This window comes from Azolla caroliniana, unplaced genomic scaffold (genome assembly GCF_043228905.1).
Source record: "Azolla caroliniana isolate FFs.n. ecotype wild unplaced genomic scaffold, voAzoCaro1.0.p SCAF_17, whole genome shotgun sequence".
NCBI lineage: Eukaryota > Viridiplantae > Streptophyta > Polypodiopsida > Salviniales > Salviniaceae > Azolla > Azolla caroliniana.
Window position 1 is genome coordinate 12,079,434 of NW_028230452.1, and position 20,528 is coordinate 12,099,961.

At 45.9% G+C, this 20,528-nt stretch overlaps 1 protein-coding gene across 1 annotated transcript; it reads right to left on the reverse strand.

The window, feature by feature from the left end:
• Nucleotides 1-17,311: 17,311 nt before the first annotated feature.
• Nucleotides 17,312-20,000, reverse strand: LOC147853125 (sugar transport protein MST4-like). The gene is made up of 4 exons (XM_087333493.1): nucleotides 19,668-20,000; nucleotides 19,203-19,522; nucleotides 18,435-19,067; nucleotides 17,312-18,211 (listed from the first exon to the last, which is right to left on the reverse strand). Exons 1-4 carry the CDS (start codon nucleotides 19,798-19,800, stop codon nucleotides 17,735-17,737), a joined length of 1,563 nt encoding a protein of 520 aa, XP_087189619.1. The 5' UTR covers nucleotides 19,801-20,000; the 3' UTR covers nucleotides 17,312-17,734.
• Between the last annotated feature and the right edge of the window lie 528 nt (nucleotides 20,001-20,528).

The window sequence follows — 20,528 nt, forward strand, 5'->3', positions numbered from 1 at the left end:
CACTGTTGTTGGAGGATTTCAAGGCATTTGTTAAGGAGTTTCAAGCTAGTTTTGGAGACACAAACAACATTAGGAGAACGATAAACAAGATTTGAATGCTCCGACAAGGAGATCGTCCCGTGTCGGCTTACGCAACTGATTTCCATCTCTTGGCATGCTATATCCCTTGGGATGACGCGGTCTTAATGGACCAATTCTGTGAAGGTTTGCGTAATGATGTCAAAGATCTTCTTACTTTCCATGAATATCCGAAGTCGCTTACAGAGGCCATTAGTTGAGCCGTGCGATGTCATAATCACCTATTTGAGCGACGTTCCGAACGCCAACAAATGTTACGCCACCAACTAGAATAGACTTATGTTTCTGTAGTCGCGACACCTCCACAAGTTTCTAGACCCATTACAAGGGATGGCCCAACTCCGATGGAAATAGAGACAACACAACGTCGCGCGCCTTTATCAGATGCTGAGAAGCAATGACGTCGAGCGAACCACCTATGCCTATACTCTGGAAGTCCATGAAATATAAACCTAGACACAAGTATACCAAGTGCATATGACAACCCTACTTCGAGTTCAATTGTTACTTCTAATAACATAAGTAAGCATAATAGTCCATGCCATGAGAATAGATTCGATGTCTTGAGCCAATTAGAGGATTTGTTAAACGAGTAAGTCCGGCCAAAATAGGAGCCATTTGGTTGAACCATCCTAGCTATGTAGTGTTAGTTCCTAGGCATGGTTCCATTTCATCAAATCGAGTTTTTTCTGCACAAGTCGAGCTTACCACATCTACATGTCACCAAGTCCTAGACTTGGCCCTCCCAACTCTTATTTCATGGATCGTGAATTTGCATTGTCACAAAACATCCTCTTGAATAAGCTCCCAACCCCAGTAGCCGTAGGAGTCCTTGACGGTTGTTCCATAGCATCAGGTGATATAGTTGAGGAGTTTGAGCAAATTCTGATAGTTCTTGGCGATTTGGCAAGTATAATCTCTTTCAAGATTATTTGTAGTCCGGAACACCCAATAGTTCTAGGTCTCCCTTGGTTTGAAATCCATAACCTGAAAAATGATTGGATGAAAAGAACAATCGAGGAGACTCGGGAACAAAGAACAAAGCCTGCATCCCTCGAATCTTCGACATGTGATACTAGATCACCCGAGTTATCGACCATCTCTCTATGTCAGTCGCGTGAGGAAGGGGGAACGAAGCCATGTTCGTCTTTCCAATAGTAGCAACTCCATCATCCACTTTACATGAAGCAGTCATTAAACTACCAGAGAAATACAAAGAGTTCTCAGACGTCTTTGATAAGGTAAAGGCCAATACATTGCCGGAGCATCGGCAATGCGACTGCCCTATTGACTTACAACTAGGGAAAGAACCTCCATGGGGCCCAATTTATAATCTCTCCCTTATAGAGCTAGAGACTTTGCGGGAATATATTGATGAGAATCTGGCAAACAAATTCATTCGGCACTCTAGATCCTTTGTTGGTACACCTATCTTCTTTGTTAAGAAAAATAATGGAACTCTTCGGTTAGTTGTGGACCATCGAGGGCTAAACAAAGTGACTATCCGGAATAGATATGCTCTATCGTTAATCCCGAATCTTTTGGAACATCTCAGTGGAGAAAAATATTTCACGAAGTTGGACCTTCGCACTGCATATAACTAGTTCGAATTCATCCAGGGGATGAATGGAATATTGCTTTTCGCACCCGCTATGGACATTTCGAGTATACTATGATGTCACTCGGTCTCACGAATGAACCTGTAGTTTTCCAACACATGGAGAATGATATTTTTCGAGATTTTCTCAATATCTTCACTATAGTTTACATGGATGCCATTTTAATTTACTCGAAGACCCAAGAGGAGCATGATGAACATGTTCGTCAGGTACTACATGAACTACGAGAATCTGGTCTCTACACAAAATTAGAAAAGTGTAGTTTCGGCCAGAATCAAGTGGAATTTTTGGGATATGTTGTATCATTAGATGGTATTGCTATGGACCCCATGAAGGTGCAAGCAATTTCAGAGTGGTAGACGCCCCTTTCAATGTGTGATGTGCAATGTTTTCTCGGGTTTGCAAATTTTTATCGGAAATTTATTAAAGATTTTTCCAAGGTCGTGCTTCCACTCACTCAACTCACACACAAAAATCAGCCATTCATATGGAGTTCAGATGCAACCGAGGCATTTGAAAGCTTAAAACGAGCGTTTACAACGGCACCTATTTTAGCACATGTTGACCCAACACAACACTTCATCCTTGAGGCTTATGCATCCGATTTTGCACTAGGGAGTGTCCTATCGCAAATTGGAGATAATGGACATCTACACCATGTCGCTTTTCATTCCCGAAAGTTTGAAGCTGCAGAGATAAACTACGAAATCCATGACGAAGAACTTCTTGCAATTGTGGATTCTTTTCAACAATGGAAACAGTTTCTAGAAGGTTCTTCTCAACAGATAATTGTTTACAACGATCATAAGAACCTCACATATTTCCAAAATGCTCGAGTCTTGAGTCAGCGACAAGACCGATGGGCGCAATTTTTTACTCACTTCTACTTTGTCATCATATATCGCCCTGGGATGCAACAAGGCAAAGTAGATGCTCTTTCTTGATGCTCTTATATGGAACTTCATCCAAGGGAACCTGCATTCGAGCATAAAAAACAAATCCTTTTGGGTCCTAATCGCCTACGATTAATGGTAGTTAATGTCCTAACAACTCTTGAAGATTCCACTCTTCTTGATTCCATTCGAGATCATATGGCCACTGATGAATTTGTTATTGCTAGGGCTGGACAACAGCCTAACACAGGGTGTCCACTTAAGACACGTCACCAAAGGGTGGTACGGCAGAATGACTTATGGCACAACGCTTAATTAGACCTTAATCGATTACTTAGCCATCCGTAATTAACACACATAAGATATAACAATGAATACAAAACGGTAATCAACACTGGAAGATTAAGACAATAAGCTTTATTAATTATCCGCTCCTAATTACATTGTAACTGGGCCTTTATATAGGTCTCCGGTGCGAAATACAAAACAGTGCCAACCGGCACCTTTACGGGATCGTTCCGGCTCCGGATCGGCATACCAATTCCGGTCCGTCCGTCCACATCTTCTTATATAATAATATATATATATTAAGACTACTAATTACAACAGTTCCCGAATAACTATTCCTTTCACACTCTAGTTTGGACCTCCTTAAGCCTTCTTGTCGGCCGGTAACACATGGCACGCCCGTGGGACAGTACCTTGTATGTCAAACCCACTATCCGGCCCTTTTACGCTTCGTCCAAAATGTCCAGAATGCTTTGCTCCAAAATTTCCAATGGCTCGTCGGGAATCTGTTGTTGTTGTTGTGGTTGCTGCTATTGTTCCGTTTGTTGCTCGGGCACCGGCGTTTCCGTCGTTGGTTCCTCCGTCGGAGTTGTCTGTGGCTGACTGACCCTGGCCTGTTCCCCCTCCGGTCTTTGCACCGGCGACGGTTCCTCATCACTAAGGTTGACCGTTGCCGCCTTTCGTGCTTTTTCTTCCCGGAGCCGGGACCGCTCATAGCTTTCGATTAGGATTTGAACCTCCAGCCGATCGTCGTCCAGTTGAGCTACGAGCTGTTGGACCTACACCAATTGTTCATCCGCCAGGGCTGTGAAATCCTCTGCCAGCTCATCCCTTATGGCGGTGAAGTCCTCCGAGGTCAGCATATAACAGTCGTCGCCCTCCTTTCGCCGGTTTTCCACGTCCACCCTAAGCAATTGGAGTTCCGCCGTATTCTGCGCCCATTTCGCCCACCAACGCACCGAGCTATCGTCAATCAAGCTTTTGGTTTTAGTGAGCCATGACCGGAGGATGCACTGGATCCGTTCGGCTCCCATCTATGATTTATTTTCTACGGCTTGTCGCTCTTCCTTCAATTGCTTGATGATCCGAACCGTGTCCGCCTCCTGTTCCCTATAATGCGACAATTGATTTTGATAGGTTGTTTGCAACCTCTGTAATACCATTGTCGCTCTTTCCTTGTCTTCATGGTTTTGTTTGTGGAGCTCCATCTGGTCATTTGCCGCTTCCTCCAATAGCCTGGAACTTTTCGCTCGTTCTTCGGCCAGTGCTGTTGTGGCCCTATCAACTTCTTGCCGGAGCTCGGCCATCCGTTCCTGTTGTTGCTTATGCTCCGTCTCCAGCTACTTGTAGTCCCGATGCAGATGATCGAAATCATCGGTCTTTTGCTTCAGCCTTTGGTTGATCTAACGGCGCGCGCCGTCCTCCCAGTCCTTCTGTTGCCGGAGCTCTTCCTTCAGCCGCTCGATTTCCGTTTCCGCCATCCATCGCAGCTTGTCTTTTTCCTACAGCACTTTCTCTTTTTCCTCCTTCAACCGGTCGTAAGCATGATGTCCTTTACGCAGGTTTTCCTCTGCACGGCGAAGGTTCTCAACAGTCTTTCTTAATTCTTCTTCGGCCGCCTTCTTCAAGTCGCGTTCTCGGCTCCGTAATGCTTCTTGTGCGGCGAGCTCATCTCGTAATTCCGCAAGCTCTTGGGCTTGCACCACATCTTTCTCCGGGACAGTTTGTGTCTCCGGGGTCTTATTCTTCTGTACATCAACCCGAGTCACCGGTGCTTGGATCTGCGTTGCGGTTAAGGCCATTTTGGCCATATCTCCAGTGATCCGATCCAAGTCTTGTTCGAGGCACCGGATCCTTGACCAGGCCGTCTTCAATTCATCGGTTGTGATTAGCAACCGTTCCGTTTGAGCTCTTTCCTCCGCCTCTATGCATCCGACTACTCCGGCAATTTGGTCTCCTATCCACCGAAGCCGTTGGCTGTCGGTGCACTGTTGTTGCGCTAGCACGAAGAGTTGGCTGATGGGTTCACTCGCCGGTGGCTGGTCCCGCCGTTCTGCGTCAAGCTGCGCTTCTGGTTCTGCCAGCTGACCACTTTGCCGTTCTGGCTTTGAGTGTGTTTCGGCTAGTCGCCCCTTGTCTGCTTGTTCTTGGCCGGCTGGGGCGATTGGCCTTTATCTCCGGCTCTTCGGTGACAGGGCTTGCCGGTGCTGCCTGTTGTGTCGGAACTTCTGTGAGCGGTTCCATCCGAACCGGTTCCGGTGCCTCCCTTAGCGTGGGTTGCTCAGCGTGAGTTGTGGGCGTTCCATCCTTCTGTGGGTCCGAACGCTTCTTGGTTGATTCAGCGGTGCTCTTCACCGGCTACCGCTGGAGGTGCTCCGTGGGTTCTTCCTCCATTTCTTCCGCCTGAGTCCCCGCATTCATTCTTGCCGCCAGGGTGCCCGTTTCCTGTTGCACCGGTCAGTGGAGTGGGCTCTTCAGGAGTCGTGCCGGTGTCTCCTCATTTGCATCCGTCGGCCGCTTCCGGCTGGCGCGCTCCTTCGCCGCCTTCTCTGCATCGGCAGTCTTCCCCTTAGTGGCCTTGGAGGCCAACAGTTGTTGCCGTTTCGAAGCAGGTTTCGGGGTGCCGTCCGTTGCTCTTCCCCGCTTCTTGGTTTGCACGGGCTCGACCGGTGGTGCCAACAGGGTGAGCCATTGTGTCACCGCATGCCATATTTTCCGACCCTCCTTGCCATCCTTTCCTCTCACTATATCAATCGTCGTACACAGCCCGTCGGTGATCAGCACCGACCAATCTACCTTGACCCCTTCGTACGTTGCGATGATCAAGCCTGCTCGGTTCTGAGGCATAACGGGGGGTCGAGGGTACATGTGGCCGAACTCATGGAGCACACGGGCAATTTTGCGGAATAGCATATCTTCGCCGCCCTGTGTCCTGTAGCCCTTGCTGGCTAGAGAGTACTCACCGAAGTATTTGATGAGTTGCTCGGAGGTAGGATTGTCAATCGTGTAGATGCCTCCCTCCGGAAGGCCTATTAACGCACGGATCGCCTCCTCCGGGATCACCTTTGTGTCGATTTCTTTTATAATCTTTTCGGCTTCCTTGTGTGGCGCCGCCTCCATGATTGTTAAGAAACCCTCCAGACTGTGCTGTCGTAACCATTTCTTGGCGGCTTCAGACAGCGTTTGGCAGTCCATCTCTGTGTCGAGGTCGGAGAGCGTTGGAGAGGTTTGATGGAGGGGAGAATGTGAGAGAGAAAGTTCTGAGGGAGGGGGTTCTCTGTGTGCAAGCTCTCTACGATTTATCTTCACGCGTCGCTCTGCGTCTGTTCTCCTTGGTTTGCGATAGGAGAAGGTCTCGATGCATGGGGGTTTTTCTCTCTGCATCTTGGCGCCTTTTTCGAGCCTCCGCATGTGCAGGTCGTGTACTATAATAGCATTGCGTGCCATTTGGCAGTGGTTTAATGTCCTATTCATAGCTCCTCGTACCTTTTCGACGTGCCTCTTTACTCCTCGTGTGCATGGCCGTTTCCACCACTCCTTTCCATGATTTATTTGATTCACTCCTTTTTTTTATTTTTTATTTTTTTTATTTTATTTTTTATTTTTTAACTTACTTGTGTGGTTATTTTTTCTCCAGTCCTGTCGGACCTTTGCCCGAAGCGTGCAACTTGCAGGCCTCTTGATGGTTTGCCGTCGTTCTGCTCTCCTCGGTTGCCGGCTCATGCTCCTCCTTACTGGCTTGGTGGTAGCCGTCGTCTTCACCAGTTGTCGTTATGGTTGGCCTGCCAGCGTCTGATTCGGTGGCGGCCTTTCATTCAAATGGGTTCTTAGGCATAGGTCCCTTGTATGGTTTTGGTCTAAATCGGTTGACCCATTTGCCCAGCACTTCTCCGGCAAGTGTCCCCAACTGGTAGGACCCATTGAACTCGCGTGTGATCCAGTACGGTCCAGTCCATCTAAACGGTAGTTTACCTGGCATTTTGCCCATCCGGGTCTGGAACACGAGTACCGGCTTGCCGGTTCCGAACATCTTTTCGTTTCCCTTCCGGTGCCGATCTACAAATGCTTTCCGTCTCTGTTGTTCCAATTCCAGGTGCATAATGCTCGCCAGTCGGTGTTCTTCCACTTCGCATAGAGCCTTTAACGGAATTGCCTCCGATTCCTTTTCGTTCAATCATTCCCGAATCTGAATCCGTAAGCTTGGTACCTGGAACTCGACCGGCATGACTGCCTCCAATCCGAATGCTAACCGGAACGGTGTTGTTCGGATGCTTGTTTTGTACGCTGTTCAATAAGCCCAGAGCGCACTGTGCAGCTTCGTATCCCAATCTGTCCTATTTTCATTGACGATCTTCCGGAGGATATTTTGGAGCGTTTTGTTCGTCGACTCAGCTAACCCATTTGCTTGCGGATAGTACGGTGTGCTTCGTATATGTACTACCACATAGAATGTCGTCAAACTTTCTACCACCTGTCCAAGAAAGTGCCCTCCTTGGTCACTTATCAGCTCTATGGGGCATCCGTACCGGTACCAAATGCATTCGTATAAGAATTTTGCCATTGACGCCGCGGTGTTGTCTCGTAGGGCTTTCGCTTCCACCCACTTAATGCAATAATCTGTCGCGACGATCACGTACCGGTTGCCGGTTCTCATTGCGGGTGGTTTAAATGGCCCGACGAAATCTAGCCCCCATTTCTGGAATGGTTCTAGTGGTAGGACTGGCTGGTGTGGCATCCGAGCTTGTTCCGTTGGCTGACCCATTCGTTGGCATAGATCACACTCCTTCACATACCGGACTGCATCTTTCAATGTGGTTGGCCACCATAGGCCACTTTGCCATACTTTCCTTGCCATCGCATCTCCGGCATAATGGCCTCTGGCGACTCCGTAGTGTGCCTCCCGTAGTATTACCTCCTTCTCATCGTTGCGCACCGCTCGTCGCCATATACCGCCCGCACCTTTGTGGTATAGCGTGTCTTGTAATAAACAGAAGTGCCAGCTCTGTACGGCCACGCGTTTTCTCTCGTCCCGGTTCATCTCCTCCGGAGGCAATCCGGTACGCAGAAACTGGTGCATATTAGTTAGCCACTTATCTTCTTGTGCCACCGTTTCATCTGTTGCCATTTCCATGGTGACTCGAAAAAGCTCTACATCCGGAAACTCGTCCGGTACTCCGTCACCTGTCTCCCCGGAATCTAACCGGCTTAGATAATCTGCTACCGCATGCTGTATGCCGGGTCGGTGGAATATCTCAAATTCGAACTCTTGCAACAACAAAGTCCACCAGGCCAACTTACCGGTAAGTGACGCTTTGGATACTAGGTAGAGGAGTGTCGAATGATCTACATGGAAGGAGAACTTTCTTCCCAATAAATAATGCCTGAATTTTGCTACACTATAGATCATTCCTAAAGTTTCCCTTTCCTTGGTAGAATAATTCCGTTCCGCTTGGGATAGCTTCCGGCTGGCATAGTATACTGGTCGGTACCACCTTGGCTCGGTAAGCTGCATGAGCGCGCTGCCGATTGCGATATCGGAAGCATCCACGAACACATGAAACTCTTTACTCCAATCCGGAGGCTGCACTACCGGTGCTTGTGACAATAACACCTTTAGTGCCCAGTATGCCTTGTCTTCGATGTCGGTCCATTGGAACGGTGTTCGATGTATTGCCGCATGCAGAGGTGTAGCCAGGTCTGCCAAATATCGGAGCATACGGCTATGCTAGCGGATTTGTCCTAGGAAACGGCTCAATGCCTTTGTTGTTGCCGTTGCCGGTGCTTCCCGGATTGCTTTCACTTTGTCCGGATCTACGGCAATGCATTCCTTGCTCACTATATGCCCTAGTAGCGTTCCGCTGGACACTCCAAATACACACTTCGCCGGATTCAGGCTTAGCCGGTACGCCCTACACTTCTCTAGGCATAGTCTGAGATGTTGCAAATGATCTTCTTCTCTACTATAGACGGTGAAGTCGTCAAGGAATACCTGCATAAAAGCCGGTATGTATTCGCCAAAGATCTTCATGATGATCCGTTGGAATGTTGCTGGTGCCGTTTTCTCTTGATCCTCAGGGTGCATCCGGATCTGATTATACCCGTTGAATCCGTCTAAGAAACTGTAGACTTCATGGCCGGCGACGGCATCCAAAACTCCATCCATAAATGGAAGTGGAAATGCATCCGTTACCGTTGTCGCATTCAGCTTCCGGTAGTCGACACAAACTCTAATTTTGCCATTCTTTTTTAGTACAACTACGATCGGGCTCAACCATGTAGATTTCTCTACGGGACGGATGAAGCCGACCCTCAGTAATTTGTCGATTTCCTCCTTGACTTTGGCGGCGTAGTTTGGGTTCATCCGGTACCGACGCTATGCTACCGGCTTGGCGTCTTTCCTCAGATGTATATGGTGCTAATACAACTGAGGATCCAGGCCTCTCATATCCTCGTACGACCAGGCAAAGACATCGCGAAACCTGTTGAGGAGTGTAATTATCGCCGTTTTGTTCTCTGCATTCATTTCTTTGGCGACGTGCACCGGTTTTGCCTCCTTCGTCGTTCCTAGATTTACCTTTTCTAATTGGGACACTTTTACGCGCTGGGATACGGCCATTTCCCTTTCCAACGCGGTTGTGTTGGTACCCATACCTTCGCTTTTCCCCGCCGGAACGTAATCATATTCCTCCTCCAGTTCTGCTTGATATGTGCCGTCTTTAACCAAGGGCATCCCAACAATAATGGGTACGCTCCTTGAGCCTGCAACTAGAGAACTACGGTTGAGATTCGGAATGTGTGGCCCCCGATGGTTACTTCCAAGTTCCGTATTAATCATGTCGGTCGCACCGAGCTTGTGTCCGCCATTCGGAGCCAGAACGGACATGGCTCCCACTCTTAGATTCCAAGAGCATCGCACATCCGGAGGCTTATTACATTAACGCCGGAGCCTCCATCTATTATCGTGTCGGGGAGTTCTTTCCCTTTCACAATGGCTGTAATTGTCGGACTGTTGGTGTCCACCACCGCCGGTCCCTCCTCCGAATTTGAGAAGAATGTCAGAGCCGGTGGTGTTTCGCCTGTCGTCAATCCGGACTTGAGTCCTTCTGTGAATCTTGGTACTAGCTGCAAGAGTCATCCTAACGGCAGGGTGATCTAGCATTCCTGCAATACCTGCCATGTCGCGTTTTCGGACTGACTGCCGCCGGCGAGCTCTTCAGTGTTCTCCTTCTGTTGCGCGAGTTCTGCTACGTTTCGCTCATTGGCCTTTTTCACCCATTCCGTTGCCTGTTTCCAAATGGCCTCTTGTGTCTCCCATTCCGTAGTCTTCCCCTTCGACCTTGTGGTGACTTGCTGGAGGTCTACGACTTCGGCGACTACCATGTTTACTGTCGGTCGCTTATCATAGCTTTTTGCCGGACATTGATTACTACAATGTCCTTCCTGCCGGCAGTAATAGCAATATGCTTTCCGAGTGTTGCTGGATTCGACATTGTTTCTTGTACCCGATAGAGGACTTGTGGTAACCGCGAGGCTCTAGTCTGGTTGGTTGCTTGAGGCGCCTTCTTCCGGTTCACGTGGGTGGCTCCCATTTTTTAAATGCCGTTTTTTTATTAAAGTTCTTTTTGTTGCGGTACCCTTGCCGGGGTTGGTCGTCATACCTCCCGTAATCTTCCCGTCATTGGTGATACCCAGGGGAGTGATCCCGGTTGTGATGCTCATACCATCCATTGTAATCTCGGTACTTGTCGTATCTCTTGTACCGGTCGTAGTTGTCTCGCCGATTGTCGTACCAAACATCTTGTGCCAATCGATATCGCTCCTCTCGTCGCCAGCGTTCGTCTTCTTCGTCTCGGCTACTACGTGGATCGATTTGCCGGACTGGTGGAGCTTGCCGATTCAATAAGTTATATTCGCACCGGTCCATCGTGTGGCTCGTAGATTGGCAGAGTAAGCAGTGCGTCCGCATGGTGCACTCCATTGACGAGTGTCCGGAATTCAAGCAGGTCGTGCATTGGATTGCTTGCCGGAAACAGAGATCCTCATCAGTTGGTAATGCTCGTTGGAGGGCTCCCATTGTTAGCCAAGAGCTCGTTTTCTCCATTTCTCTAACCCGGTCGATGACCTGGTCGATGGTGCTTGTGCAAAAGTCGATGACCGTGCATACCGTTCGTAGAGGTTCCCGGAGCGCGGCTAAAAATATAGCCCGCGTTTCTTCCTCTGGTGGTGCGCGGGTAAGCTGACTGTGCATCTGTTGAAACCGGATGACAAACTGTGGGATGCTCTCGTCGGGGTCCTGCCGAATTGAATAAAATAAGCCCACCATTTCTCGCTGATCCACCTCCTTCTGGAAGAAGTGCAAGAATTTGTCTTTCAGGTCCGCAAAGGTGGTGATGGTGCTACGATCCTACGTCCGGTGCCATCTGGCGGCCGGTCCTTCGAATGTCACGCCGAATTTGGCTATCTTCGATCGTTCCTCTTCTGCCGCGATTAACCGTTGTGACACATGGTTCGCTTCCCATGTTTGTTCAAACGCGTGAACATGAGCCTCTGTGTCCGGATCATCCCGATACTTGGAGTACTGGAACGGCATATTGTCGTCTGGTGTCGGTACACGAGCTGGCGGTGTCGGTGGTCTTTCTTTTTGTTCCGTCGGCGTCTGAGGTCTTAGCCGGTCTTCCTTTGGTGTTGCCGACTCAACTTCTGGTGTTGGAGGTTTTTGTCGGTGCACTTCCGTCTCCGGAGGTTGCTCCACGACGAGTGCCGGAGGTTCTCGGTCTGCCAACTCAGGTTCCGGTGTCGGTAAAGTATCCGACTCCTTGTCCTCCGGTCCTCCTGGGGTGTCGTTACTGCTGCGATAGTTCGTATGCGCGCTGTAACCCCCTTCCGAATCCGACTCCAGCGCTGAAAATGCTTCGGATTTGCCGTCTCTTCCGGCCAAGGCCTAGAGAAGGGTTTCCGCTTCTCGAAGGCTGCTTAAGCTGCTTCCTTCGTCCGGGTAGGCGTTTTGTTGCAGACAGAGCGACTCCTCCGCCACTTTCCGGATCACTTTGGAAAATGATCGATCTGTTCGGATTTCTTCCGCTGCTTGCTGGAAAGCCTCTCGCCGCCATCTCCGTTCAGCAAGTCTTCGTGCTCTCTCCGTAACCGGGTCGTCTGTTGGCCTAGTCATCTATTCCTGGCGTTGTTCACTGCGATTATGCAGGAATCGTGGTCGCCAAAAACTGTGTTATTGCTAGGGCCAGACAACAGCCTAACATAGGGTGTCCACTTAAGACACGTCACCAAAGGGTGGTACGGCAGAATGACTTATGGCACAACGCTTAATTAGACCTTAATCGATTATTTAGCCATCCGTAATTAACACATGTAAGATATAACATTGAATATAGAACGGTAATCAACACTGGAAGATTAAGACAATAAGCTTTATTAATTATCCGCTCCTGATTACATTGTAACTGGGCCTTTATATAGGTCTCCGGTGCGAAATACAAAACGGTGCCAACCGGCACCTTTACGGGATCATTCCGGATCCGGATCGGCATACCCATTCCGGTCCGTCCATCCACATCTTCTTATATAATGATATATATATATATATTAAGACTACTAATTACAACAGTTCCCGAATAACTATTCCTTTCACACTCTGGTTTGGACCTCCTTAAGCCTTCTTGTCGGCTGGTAACAGAATTCACCAAGGATGTTTTGGATCATATCATCCCAAATAGTGCGTCTTGCTCACAGTCGAAAAACCCTCGTAATGACTATCGTCAGTTCTATTGGCATGGTGGTTTTCTATTTCGACAAAACCTATTGTATGTTCCTGATTGTTCTCCACGACTACAAGTTTTACACCATTTCCATGACTCACCAATGGTTGGTCATTTTGGAGTTTGCAAAACTCTAGAATTAGTTTCTCGACACTATTGGTGGTCTCACCTTCATCATTTTGTTGAGGAGTATGTTCGTAGTTGTGATACATGTTGTTGATCAAAGAGTCCTCGACACCAATCCTATGGCTTACTCCAACCACTTCCCATTTCGGAAAATCCTTGGAAGTCTATATCCTTGGATTTCATTACCGATCTCCTAGTTTCAAAAGGTTTTGATGCAATTCTAATGGTGGTTGATTGACTTACAAAAATGGCACATTTCTTGCCATGTACAAAGTCTATTACTAGTCAAGAGGTGGTCGATCTCGTTATGCGGGAGGTATTTAGGCATCATGGTCTGCCAGATGATATTATTAGTGATCGTGGTCCACAATTCATCTCAAAGTTTTGGAAGCACATGTTAAAACTTCTCCACATTTCGGCTAAGCTTTCTTCGGGCTATCATCCCGAGACGAATGGCCAAACTGAGCGTACCAACCAAACTTTGGAGCAATATCCTCGTTGTTTCATCAACTACCAACAAGATGATTGGGTTGACTTTTTGCACTTGATTGAATTTGCTTACAACAATTCAGTGCATTCTTCTACATGATATTCTCCATTTTTCACAAATATGGGGTGTCAACCTTGCTACTGAGGATCCTCTTAGTCGCCTCCAAGAAATTCACGCTACCATTCTCCACAATTTGCATGATGCTCAAGTTACACACAAGTGGCTTGCGGATTGTCATCGCCTAGACTCCTCAAAAACTTTCTGTGTTGGGGAACGTATATGGCTTCTCCAACACAACATCAAGACCACTCATCCTTGTACTAAATTGGATTACCAACGTTTTGGCCCTTACATGATCATTAGTAAGATAAGTGATGTTTTGGACTCCCTCCGCACATCGTCTTCATCCGGTGTTTCATGTATCCCTTTTGGAACCTTACACCACAAGTTCAATTCTCGGCCATCTTACAACACCCCCACCACCTGTTGAGTTCTTGGAAGGACCCGAATTTGAGGTTGTTGTCATTCTCGATTCTAAAATCGTGTGAAACAACTTGTATTACTTGGTTGATTGGTTAGGCTATATCCTTAATGATCGAACTTGGAAACCAATAGCAAATCTTTCCAATGCCACGGACATGGTCACCACATTTCATCACCAATATCCTCATAAACCAGGTCGTAGTACTAACTACCGTAAGACCCTTGAGACGTGTCGTCAAAGAAAGGGGATAGTGTCATGATGACACTCACATTATGCCTTGAAAGGATTTGAACCCACGACCTTGTTATACACATGTCAAATCCTTAACCATTGTAATAATATGTTTATATGTATAGTTTTTAGAATATATCATAGGAATATTCTATATTACTCTACATTCTAGAATGACCTAGAATATTCTAGAGTGTTCTACATACTAGAACCTTCTAGAATACTCTAGAAACCTTTTAGATTACTCTACATTCTAGAATGACCTAGAATATTCTAGAGTGTTCTATATTACTTATAAATAGGGATCTATCAATCATCCCAAAACTAAATTGGTTCAGCGCCATTCTATAGCACTCTGTTGCCTACTTTCTGTAATCCGTTTTACATTGCAATATAATATTTCCCTTTGGATTCTCTCTCTCTCTCTCTCTCTTGATAGTGGCCGAACAGGCCACAGAGCCAAGGGCTAGAATTGTCAGCCGAGCTTAAACTGGATGAGCCGGACCAAGTGGAGAGCCTCATGGCAATTTTGGAGGAGGAATAAGTGTATCATAGCATTTTCGATTCTTTCATATTTTCAATTTCAATTGTTTTGGTTGGTCATGGGTTCGACGTGCAAGGCACTATCCCACGGGTGTGCCGGTTGTTATCTGTGGGACAAAAGGCACGAGGTGTGGAAAGAATCTTAAAGAAAGAGTGTGAAAAGGAACGAGTAGGTGAAGTGTGAAAAGAGGAAAAGAGTCGAACACTAGCAGTTGAAGGGGAAGGTAACCAAAATACATGCAGTTGTGAATAAAGGCCGAGGATCAGGAAGGAGTAGTGGAAGTGCGACAAGAGGAGAGGAGGCTATATCAATCAAGATGTAGCAAAAGCAAAAAAAAGAAAGAATAGATATCTCTAATTCGAGCTAGAATGCCTAAGTTTTAGATCTGTAGTATGAGAGTGAGAGGTACCGACTTTACTCGGTTTTGTAATACCAATGTATCATTTATTTAGTAATCAATTTCATACACTTTTTGGCTTCATCCCTGTGCTTGTTTCATCTTAAGTTTTATTGTGGTGTTATCCGTTTTATAAGTCGTGAGTCCGAATCGGTTGTAGCCGATTCTCAAAGTGTCCAACCGAGGAAGGTGTAACATTTGGCCCCTACTCGGCCCTACCCTAGTCTCTTACATGACCACGATTCCTTGACCCGATTACTTGAAGGCAAGACGGATTGATTTTGATGTAATGCCTTATTGTAAGACAACCACAAGCGTAACAAATATAGCCATAGAGGTGATGCAAGAGATGGTTTTTTACTCTAGACTATTAGTGAGAGGGACAAGAACGGTTCAAGACATTTACTTTCATCGCCAAATCGATGAAATAAAAGTTTTCCTCTCAATAATAAAGAAATATTTTGGTTTTTAAATGTGCAAAATTGAAAATATTGAAAAAGAAATGTCATAAAGTTAATTAATTTTGAAAATCAATTAAATGAAAATGGAATTAGGTAAGAAGATGAGCCAATAACTAGGTCATGGCAGGAGTTTCGTTAGAGTTTGACACTTTTGGGCAAATGGAGAGTTTCGTTGACTCGAACCTTCCTGCCCCGATGGACCCACTCTTGTTTCACACACTTATGCGTATCTTCATGACAACATTTTTTCAGTAGTCCATTTGGAACCGACTTTTTATATTTTGGATGATTTTGATAGAATAGAATCACAATGTATTAAGGTAACCACCAACTTTTTTGACTTTTGTTTCTTCTTATCCTCTTTAAAATGGTCTCTTAATGATTGTCTCCAATTTGAAGAAATCCTTGGACTCGTGTACCGACTTTTTCTCAGGTTTGAAATTTTGCGTTTTGTTTTTGCATACAATTTTCATGGTTGTCATATCCATGTAAAGTGTAGCATCTCAAATGCTTATTGGAAATGAGCAACGCTAGCAATTTGACAAATGGAAATGTAGATGATGAATTTGTATTGGAATAACAATGCAATAAGGAAAGTGTTTTTTATTAAATGTAGTAAGGTTTACAATAATAGATTATATGACTATTTAGCACCTTTTAGATTGTAGTAAGGTTCAAGCATTTAGATATTGATGTGATTTCAACAATTCATTATGTTCTAGGTACCAGAATTTGGTGTTTACGATCTTGTCTTTCTTATTGTGCTTGAAGGCAAGTATTATTCCATTTTGTCTTCAACCACTTCTAACGTCCTTCCAAACTCTAATAATATTACATTTTGAGTGTTCACGCACGTTGAACATGTTCTGAAAAAGATTGCCACATTCACAATAAAAGGAATATAATTGATATGTAAGGAGAGTGGAGTTGGCAACAATGTTATAAAGGTTTTTTATGCGTTTGGTGAAGCTATTTTGAAGATAATTTATGCAATGAAAGAGCACAAATCTTAGTGTACACATAAAAAATTGTTCGAGGCTCTCCCATTACATAATGTGGGAACTTCTTGTGCCCTAAACTAAAATATGGAAAACAAAAATATCTTAATCTACAATCATAATTCCCAAATTTTAGGTTTAATTCTTCAACCTCAATATTGATAGAGAAATGAAATGCGTGGTCTAAATTCCATGTTCAAAGGGACCATTTGAAACTAGAGTTTATGTGCTTTATTCGTTAAGGTCCTAGGAGAAATTGATTCATTGTTTTAGAATTACCTTCAATATTGATGCATATATTGAAGAGAGAGAGAGAGGAGGGTGTGTGTAAGTGAAGGGACCTTTTCAGTGCACAAATATTGGTTCATCTTTGTCTCGAATATGTTGAAAGACGTAGACAATGGCTTTCTATACTTTCAACTAAAGTGATCTTGACTCTATCCATGTGTAAATACTACAAATACTTTTTTAATATGACCAAGAGAGAAGAGACACCTCATGACGTTAACTTGCCTGCACATGAATAATTCGATGAGATATTTTTGTAGTTTGACAATGTATTTTATTGATTAGATTGTGGATGAGCTTTATGAGAAAGGTGTTGAGTTTCTTAGAACATTGGCTCCTACTTGTACAAAGTAGGAGTTTCTTGAAATTTGGGTAGAAGAAGATTCCATTCACCACCGAATAAATTTATAGATTTGTGTTGAATTTTGTGCCCAAGTGGTATACAAAAGTATACGCAAGGTGTTGAAGATTTCGAGTACGTAGGGAGTGGGGTGTATAGCGTGCACATGATTTGGTGAGCTTTCCAAGGGGGGGAAGGGGGGGGGAGTCCTTAGTAAAACATCTCAACTTTCAAGCTTCTAAAGCTTACACAAAGACAATCTCCTCGAGAACAAATGAATGAAGAGTGGGACGGAAGGAAGGACGTCAAATTTTGGGAATCGAGTTCATTATTTCGCTTACTACAGATACCAAGAGGTTAGACTGAAGTGATAGTCGTAGCAGTAGTAGTAGTAGTACACACTACACACACATGCGCGCGTAAGACAAAGAGGAGGGTCGCCAAATTACTACAAAAAGTATGAGTTGTGTGTTTTATGTGTACAGAAAAAGACAGAGAAAAGGGGAGGGAGGGTTGAGTTGGTGAGCCCCCACCCCCCCCACACACACCGCTCCTGAGTCTTCCCTCCCTTTTCACCCATCCATTATACATACATACATGAATCATGATTGATTACATCCATTCATACATAGATAGATGGAGACACGGAGTAACTTGGTGGGACCATCCATTCAAGAAGAGAGCAGGGGAGGGAGACAGCAAGTTAGTTAGAGATGGAGGGGAGTTAAACTTTGCTTAATGCAGAGGAGGGGGTCGGGGTGTTAAATGAGTGGTCATCATCTGCCGCCTCATGCTTGACAAAGTTGCCCCAAAACCAATGGGCCCTCCAAACGTGGACCATGTGGTCGATGGGGATGCCTTTGGTCTCCGGCAGGAAGAGCAGTGTGAAGAGTCCCATGACAGCCAGCCAACCCCCGAAGAAGAGGAAGATGCCGAACTTGAAGGCACAGAGCATGGACAGGAATGTCTGGGCGATGATGAACTTGAAGAGCATGTTGGTGAACACCGTTATGCTCTGCGCTGCCGATCGGATGTCCTGCGGGAAGATCTCGCTGGGTATGAGCCACGCGAACGGCCCCCACGACCCTTTGTACACTCCCACGAACAGGCACACAGCCGCTAATTCCACGGCCGCCCCGCCCTTTGACAGCTTCTTGGATGTGGGTGTGATTTGCATCCCGAAGATTATCGCAATTGTTACCTGTGTATCAATCCAACCACCCAAAGGAATCACATCACACCCACATTATTATTACATTCAGTAAATTCCAAAAATAAATAGGTCCTCATCAATTAGTACCCACCCCACCCACCATCCATACAACTAACTAAGGTGCTCCCAACAACATGTACCACACACACACACAATTAACATGAACTTAATTAACTTGGGAGGTGCGGTGCATCCATCATCAATTACTTACCATGCACAAAAACATGATCAATGACGAGATTAGCAGAATGGTCCTTCGGCCCGCCTTGTCCACTATGAAGATGGAAATGACGGTCCCCACCACAGCTACGCTCCCTGTGATCACTGTGGAATACAACGATGCTTGGGCGCCTAGGCCTGCAGCTTTAAATAGGAATGGACCATAGAAGAGGATGGCATCATTCCCGGAGAATTGCTGGAAGAAAGGTAATGCGATCGCCATCACTACTTGTGGTGTGTTACGCTTCTTCAACAGATTCCGGAATGCTTTGCGTGGATCCATGAGTGCCGCCTCATCCACTGCCTTCACGAGCTCCTTGTACTCTCTCTCAATGTCTCGGTGTCCTCTCACCTTCACCAACACTTGCTTGGCTCTCTCGTGCTCGTTACGTCGGATCAGATGGCTCGGCGTGTCCACCAGGAAAAGGCCCGCGAATGTAATGGATATTGCTGGGACCCCCGCCATTGCGAGCGAGAGGCGCCACCCCCATGGATGGATGTGTGCGGCCAGGTAGTTCACCAGGTTCCCAGCAAAGATGCCAAACGCGATGTTGATGGAGAACATCATGTTTAAGCCACCCCGGTAGCTAGGTGGAGCAATCTCCGACAAATACAGGGGAATCGCCTGTGCAGTCAATACCAACCACATATTAAGCAAAGCAAAACTCCATTCTTTATATAGCCCGCCATCCTGTATTGATTATGCATTACATAACACACATACATACATACATAACCATTCTACAATGTATATGAATACCTGATTTGCAAAGCCAAGGCCAATGCCAAGCAAGATACGGCCAAGAATGAGCATCTCGAGATTCTCCGCTCCTGTTCCGAGGGCAGTCCCAGTGAGGAAGAAGAGCCCAGCCAAGAGCATACTGGCCCTATGGCCCCGTTTCCTCGTCACAATGCCGGCCCCAAACGTTGCCAACAATGCCGCCAGGTAGAGGGAGGAAGTGTAGAGCTGGAAGACCTGGTTGTTGTATTTGCAGTAGTTGTCCTGGACTGCACTCTGTTCCGAGGCATAGACACTAGGGTAGAATTTCTGGAGGAACTCCGGCATGATAGAAACCCCTCCTGATATGCATACATGTATATACGGTTGTTTGTGTGGTGTTGTCATGATGGGAAAAGCAGAACTAGATAAAACATACATCTATGTATAGTAAATTAATTAAGAAGGAATTCGGAGCACACACACGACAAGAGCAACGACATATACCTGCAACAACGAGGTCATAGCCATACATGAGGCCACCAGAGCCAGCAAGGAAGCAAGTGAAGAAGACATAAGGGGTGATTGTCCTGGGCAGCTCAGTGGCCGTGGTGCCGTCCTCCATAGACAGGCCGGTCATGGCGATTACCAGCAAACTAGAACAGTAGACTGTGGAATGGAGTCAAGATAAGATATCTTTGGTGATGATATATGTATATATGTTATTGATTTAGATTTAGATTTTTAGATTTAGATCTAGATTTAGATAGCACCTCCTCCACCACTGCTAACTGCTAGCAGCTGGCTAGCTATGTGAAACTTCTTGTTGCAGCTGCTTTCTTTAATATGTATATGGATAGGATAAGTGGTTTATGTACTTGGGGATGGAAGAGGAGGGAGGGAGGTGCTTTAAATCTAAAAAATCCACTTGGAATTTACCGTTAATTCCACGTAGGTAAGGACGGTACCTAGACTACTACTACTGGTCAGGTCAAAAAAAGGAGGAAATTGAGCGCTGATGTCATGCATGCTCCATGTTCATTCTCATTTCTACATATTTTGCTAGATTTCATTTGCTTTTACGTTTGCTTTATAATAATCAGCTATTTATTATTTATGTACATATTAAACATATGTATGTATATGTACATGGCCAGCTTACTATGTATAACCTTTCTTAATGTTTTATTATGATGCATGCATATCCATCCATCCATCCCTCCCTCCCTCTTTCGCGTTTCTTCTTTTCGTGGTCGTCAGTGTTGATCGGTTCTCCCTGTTTTTTTGACTGAACCCACCCCAACCCCACCTTACTCAACAAAATGAGTTGAAAAAGTCTGTCAGCCCTCCCTCCCTTTATTTACCCCC